The sequence below is a fragment of the Monopterus albus genome, unplaced genomic scaffold (assembly GCF_001952655.1).
Source record: "Monopterus albus unplaced genomic scaffold, M_albus_1.0 scaffold262.1, whole genome shotgun sequence".
In the NCBI taxonomy this organism is placed as follows: domain Eukaryota; kingdom Metazoa; phylum Chordata; class Actinopteri; order Synbranchiformes; family Synbranchidae; genus Monopterus; species Monopterus albus.
The window spans coordinates 250,795-257,078 of record NW_018128142.1 but is presented as its reverse complement, the minus strand read 5'-3'; the positions used below and the strand labels follow the sequence as shown (position 1 = coordinate 257,078).

The 6,284-nt window shown below is 40.5% G+C and overlaps 1 protein-coding gene across 5 annotated transcripts in view; it reads left to right on the top strand.

The window, feature by feature from the left end:
• The window catches only part of snap91a (synaptosome associated protein 91a), a 49,375-nt gene that overhangs the window by 37,150 nt on the left and 5,941 nt on the right, over positions 1-6,284 (top strand). For 2 of the 5 annotated variants that reach the window (XM_020621578.1, XM_020621577.1), the window contains 6 exons: positions 626-847; positions 2,068-2,151; positions 2,448-2,516; positions 2,872-2,979; positions 3,727-3,798; positions 4,220-4,444. In XM_020621578.1, the coding sequence (XP_020477234.1) occupies positions 626-847; positions 2,068-2,151; positions 2,448-2,516; positions 2,872-2,979; positions 3,727-3,798; positions 4,220-4,444 (780 nt within the window). The remainder of the gene's footprint in view (positions 1-625; positions 848-2,067; positions 2,152-2,447; positions 2,517-2,871; positions 2,980-3,726; positions 3,799-4,219; positions 4,445-6,284) is intronic. The other 3 variants (XM_020621580.1, XM_020621579.1, XM_020621581.1) reach the window with 3 other exon arrangements.

Sequence of the window (6,284 nt, the reverse complement as noted above, 5' to 3'; positions counted from 1 at the left end):
GAGCGCACATGCACACAGTGATGGCTTATATTTCTTTTAATTTAATTTGCCACTTCATGGAACTTTGGTGACAACTTAATGAAGTGGCTCATTTCTGTTTGAACTGTTACCTGATGAGTATTAGCTGGCTAATACTGAATTTAGACTTGCACAGAAGGAAGACAAGTTACTGCTGGATTAGAAACCGGCGTCTTTCTTCCAGAGTAAGCTCCTCGCTCTTCATAGCGTGCATGGTTTTGTCATTATTATATGTCCCAGGGACACGTGGATGATTGAGTGTTCTCATAAATTAAAAGATTAATTGACCAGTGGGCCAGTCACTCAGCAATTCTTCTACACTCCCAACTGTACAGTTAGTAATTAGTTACTGAAGAACTAATTGTCTGCTACTGTCTGTAGTCCTTTGTGGATGCAGTTCTGAAGTTGATGAGTGATGGTGTGCTTGGTTTACTTTATTGGTACCTACCCTTGATTCAGAGGTGACTTGCCTCACAACTGTGCTTTTTACAGTGTTTGTTGTTTTAACAAACCCTCAATACCCCCTCCTTCCCATCCACCCACCATCCCCTTCCCTTCTCTTCATATCATAACCCCTCCTAACTGCTCAACACTACTCTCCCTGAAGACCCCTTTGCCACAACAGAGGGCAGTGCAGCCATTGCTCCAGAGCTAGACCTGTTCGCCATGAGGCCCAGCGAGACAGGGGCCACTGCCACCCCTCCCACCTCTAGTGAGGCGCCAACCATCGCTGCCCCTGCCGCCCCCACCCCTTCTTCCACCACCACTACCACTACTGACACCACCACCACAGAGTCTGCAGCCGCCCCGACTCTAGATATCTTTGGTGGTAAAGTTCTCTTGCTCTCATTAAGCCTCTCACCACATTGCACTGCATTGTGACTGATGATGATGAAAGTTTTGATAATGATGATGGCTGTGTTCTTGCTAGTGACAATGATGAGTAACACTGATAACAACCCGCCCAGTCCCTACATTTCAGATTTGTTTTTCTACTTTTCATGATGGCTTTTCTTCAAATATGGCTCATTTAATCACGTCAATCAAGCATCTTGACCTCCTCTGCAAAACTGAAATATCTACTTTAAATGTAAATCCATTAATAGTTCATTATTTGGTGACCAAAATCTCAGGGTTAATTTGATATCCAGGGACATTTGTTTTTTTTTCAGCAGAGGTGGCTCAACTTGTTTTGATTAATAACCTAATACTAACAAATAGTCTGCCAAAACATAAAGGGAAGAAAATAGTTTTCTTCTCCTGCTTGTCACCAGTATTTTAAATACTGACAGCTGAGAATGCTCTGTTAGTTAAAAGGGAATATTGCTTAATTTCAGATAAAATTATGTTATGGGTTTTTTCTGGGTGCTCTGGTTTTCTCCTACAGTTGTAAAAGCAGGTTAGGGTTGACTAAAATTGCCTCTTTATTTTTCATGGAAATGGTTGTCTGTCTATTTACAATGTACCGTGTAGTGGCAATCTGTTCAATGTGTACACCAGCTCTCTATTAGAAGCTGCAAATACCTGCAGAACATTCTCAACATTTTCTGTGTTTACTGCTAACTAGCTAACATTAGCATGCTAATGCAATAAAATCAGTTGTATGTGCTTAACATAAGCTTGTATAGCTGAAAGCACCACAGTGCCTGAGTACAGCCTCACAGAGTTCCTATAGACATTATGCTGAATACCTTAGAGATTAGTGGAAAAGCCTCCATAAAACACCAGAGCCGTGCTTTAATCTGTGATTTTACTGTGTCACAGTGATGTCACATTACAGTTTTGGCAACCGGGTAAAATTCTGATCATATATGAACAATTACTATTACAAATAGGAGTTTATTTGGCAATATTCCCTTTTAACTTGTGCACTTTTTCCATTTTGCATTGTACTGAACAGATACACAGCAACTTATAGTACAGTATCTGTATAATGATCAAAATATGCTCTATGCTCTCTCTGCTTTCCCTCATCTTTCTTCTTAACTCATCATTTTGCACTGGGCCTGAAATCTGAAAGTACATTTGATTGTGTGTCCTTGTTCTCAGATATGTTTGATTCTATGCCTGAGCAAAGCCCCACCACAGAATCCAAAGCTGCTACTACTCCTAGCGTAGACCTTTTTGGTGCAGGTACAAGAGGCGATATCCATTTCTGTGTGTGTGGAACCTTTTAACTTCTCTGGTTTACATACTTCCACTCCTCTGTCTGCTGTTTTCCCACATGTCTTGGGTTTGTCCCCCATAGTGATATGAGAACTGTGCATGTAGCCACTCTAAGTCTTGGATTGTCGTCATGGCTGCCCTCTGTCTATGCTGGGTCTTTCAACCTGCCATGCTAATGCTTTTACTCCATTTTTCTTTGCTCTCCGACCTCCACGGTTTTCATCTTTCCTGTATTCTGCCTCTTGCTTGCATTGGTAAATTAGACCTTCCTGCTGTTTCACGTGGCCCCTCTCCTTTGCCTGAGCCGACTCCGGCTGGAGACATTGTGACCGGTGAGTTAAGCTGCTTTACCTGCACTGCATCACTGTTTTCCATTCCTTATTTCATGAAGGGTGCAGCCAGACTAAACTGAAAGAATTTAGTATTATGTGGGTGTCTGCATGCATATGCACACCAGTCCTGTACTTTCACATGGTGCACGCTTCATGGACGTGGATACACAGTTAAGATGCAGGGGTGCTTGCTTCTTTCTCCTGCTTCCTTTCTGCCTGTCAGCTACATGTAGCCTTTTAGAACAGGCAAAATAACAGTGCATGTACAGAGCATCCTCTCTTCCTTCTTCATCATTTCATTTAGAGAGTAATTGCATCCCTTCCTGCTTCTCTCTCTGCCTGTCTTTGTGGTTAGACTCGTTTACATCTCCACCTCCTCCTGCAACTGCTCCTGCTCCAGAACCTGTTCCAGAGGCATCTTCTCCACCCAAAGCAGAGCCAGCACCAGTCATTGACCTGCTGGGTACTGTAACCTCTCAATGCACAAATACACACGCATGTGCACTTCTTTGAGATGACATATGCTGTATAAAGTGTGTTGAATTTCAGATTATCATTGTCTATTTTCTATTTTAACTTTTTTCTTTTATGATTGTCACAGCTAGGTTCTCAGATGAGGCTGTTACTGTCTAAATGTAGGGATAGACTCAGGTGCAAAACTAATTCAAGCAATTTTAACATTTGAATGGAGACAGTCCCCAAATACAGGACAGACAGTAGTAGGCCTCAGTTCCATTCCCAATATAATCATGACACTCTGTGTGTACGTTGAGTGTTTTCTTTCTGTACAGTGTATTTTAGTTTATGTATTATGTAATGATCAACATTTAGCTAACCTACTGCATTAAAACTAGAGGTGTGTATCTTTTGTTGAAGTTTTACTCTTCGGCTCTTCACTAGCAGCGTGTTATACTGTATTAAAAAAGTGTGGATGCTATACTGAGGTAAATATTCAACCCACTGAGGCCTCCATAGTCCTATGGAATTAGATTTTTTTTTTTCCTCACTAAAGTTCATAGTTCCTCCATTTTACCTGACATGTTTTCATTTATTTTCATTTGTTTTAATTTCAGTACATGCATTGTGGTAGTCGGTGTGATCTGTCTCACTGTCTTCTATCCCCCACTGTGTCTCAGTGTGTGGTCCAGGGCTGACCTCTCCCCCTTTCTGCCCTCCATGCTGCATTATGGATAACTGGATCTTCCTGCAGACTCCTTTGGCAGTCCTGTGAAGGAGACACAGAGCTCTGCTCCTGGAGGACCTGGAGATGACCTGCTAGGAGGTGAGAATATTCTGACTGTCCCTTTAAAAAGTTTAACCAAAATGTTCAAATTATTTACAAATTATGGTTAAATTTGAATGGATGAATGTACCATCAAATATTTGATAAAGTCTTGCAAAAAGTCTTAATGTTGACAAATGCTTGATTGAAAAGCTTTAAGCCAATTAAGAAATTATGCAGTAAGTAATGACTGAGATGCTTTTATCTAATTAACAATGGCACAGGCTTGGCAAAAGTGTCTGAATTCATTACACAAACATTCCAAAGTGAGTTTAGACTGATTTGGAAACATCTGTCCACCACAACCACAGAATGATGTCATAGCCAAAGGCCTTCTCATCTTATTCCTGTCGTTGTTGTATGGCAGCTGATGAATAAGATGAGTAACTGTGTAGAAACTATTGTCTGTAATATCCTTCAGGCCTGATGTCCCCCACTGCAGCCCCAGGTCTGGCTCCCTTGGCTCCAGCCTCAGCTTCATTACAGAATGATCTCCTGGAGTCAGGTTTTGACTCCCTGGGCTCCCTGCCTTCTCTAACAGCACCAGTACCTGCTGCAGTTACAGCGATACCAGTGGTGCCAGCTGCTGCAGCACCAGAACCTTCAACCACCATGCCAGCACCCTCTGGTGGCTTTGATGCTTCAAGTAAGTGGATCAAAATAAGTTGTAAAAGAAGGTGTCTTTCCTTTGTTTGCTTCATTTTAGTGATCGGTTTCAAAATGTCTTGGGTTCATACTTGCACAGGCCTTCTGCTTGATGTGCATCAATCTGATCTGCTTTATTAAAGCTGTGTTATCTTTAAAATAGACCTAGTTATCTCCTGCTGAGTGCTTGACTAATGCATGAATGACATACTCTTAATGAGCTGCTAGCACTGTCCTCCAGATGTAAAGCTATTGTTTCTGCTGACTGCCTTACTCCTCAGCACTGTTGCTCCTATCGCAATGACGTTTTCTCTTTCTTCTCTTGTACTTCTCTCACTTTCATAAATGCTGTGTTTTCTGCAGCAACATATGCTTTCCCAAACCCTTACTCTATGATTACAACAGGGGTCATAAGCATGAAAAACCGAAGAGTCCTGCACACTGCACATCACTTGAACATTATTATGGAGATGTTTAGGTCCTCTGATCTCCATCAGGCAAAATTCATACAGACAAACAGCACCATTCAAACAACAAATCAAGAGGTTTTGATCCTATATACCTGTCACTGAGACTTTATGTTGTGCTAGAACTTTAAATTAAAAACTCTGTATTTGTTTGACATGGAGGTCAAAAACAAAGCTTTAAATGTGTTTATGAAGATTTAACAGATAATACTGGTATAGACTGAAAGTACTGCTACTCTGTCTATACTTACTAATTAATTAATTAGGCCCCCATGAAGCCTCTAAACCAATTAGAATTGATAATTCGTACACATCTATGCTTTTCCTCAATGCAGTTATTCACAACCTGGAGTACTTTTTACCTGAAGGGGGTACTCCTGCAGTTGCCACAGGGCATGTATGACAAGGCTGCAAGAGTAACTCAACTGCAGGCAATTTGAAAAAATTGGTTTTAAACCAAAAAATTATCCTCACATTGAATGAACTGTAGTGTAACTGACAGTGTATGAAAAGCAAGCAAGCAGGGCTATCTCAGCAGTTAAATGGTTAAAGTAATGGATGCAGTCTTAAAATGTTTCTACATAATGGATAAATGGTTAAAATAGGTAAACATGTCAGAATAGGTACAGCAGTTAAAAGAAATGGATAAGTACTTGAAAATATGGTTAAAATAGTTACCTAAAAATTACAGATAAACAGTTCACTGGATTATCGAGGCCGATGAAGGTCAGAGGACCAAATCATTGTCTGAATAAAGTGAGTTCAAGTGATTAACAGCTGAAATGGTTAGTTAAAAATAATGGATCAAGGGGTTAAAACTGCTAAATGTCTTGTATACATGGTTGAAGCATCCAGCACTTTTATATATAAACTTATCAAAAATTTAAGGGAACACCTAATCATCACAGTACAACACCAAGTTAAACTTCAGGGATACCAATCTGTCCATTTAGGAAGCACAAGTGATTGTGAATCAGTTTCACCACAGTAGAGTGAGTACTTTATTGATCCGACAGTTGGGAAATTTCTGTGTTACAGCAGCAATAGAGAACAACCAACATAACACCATAAGAACAGACACATAAGAAAAGGACTTCATAAAAACATGGAAAAGAACACAAAGAGGACACAGCTGCAGTAACTTGATGCCACTCCGTGTGGCGCAACAAAGAACACTTAGTCTTAAAATAAACAGTTACATAAAGGCAACAAAGCATTAGAACCAATACACACAAATAACGTCATCAGAAGGTTACATTTTACACAGCACAAATAAGCAAATCAAAGGCACGTAAAAACAGGGCAGAGCAGCACTGGAGAGAATCAGGAACAGCAGTAGAGACTAAACAACCAGGAAATCAAGAACAATCGGAT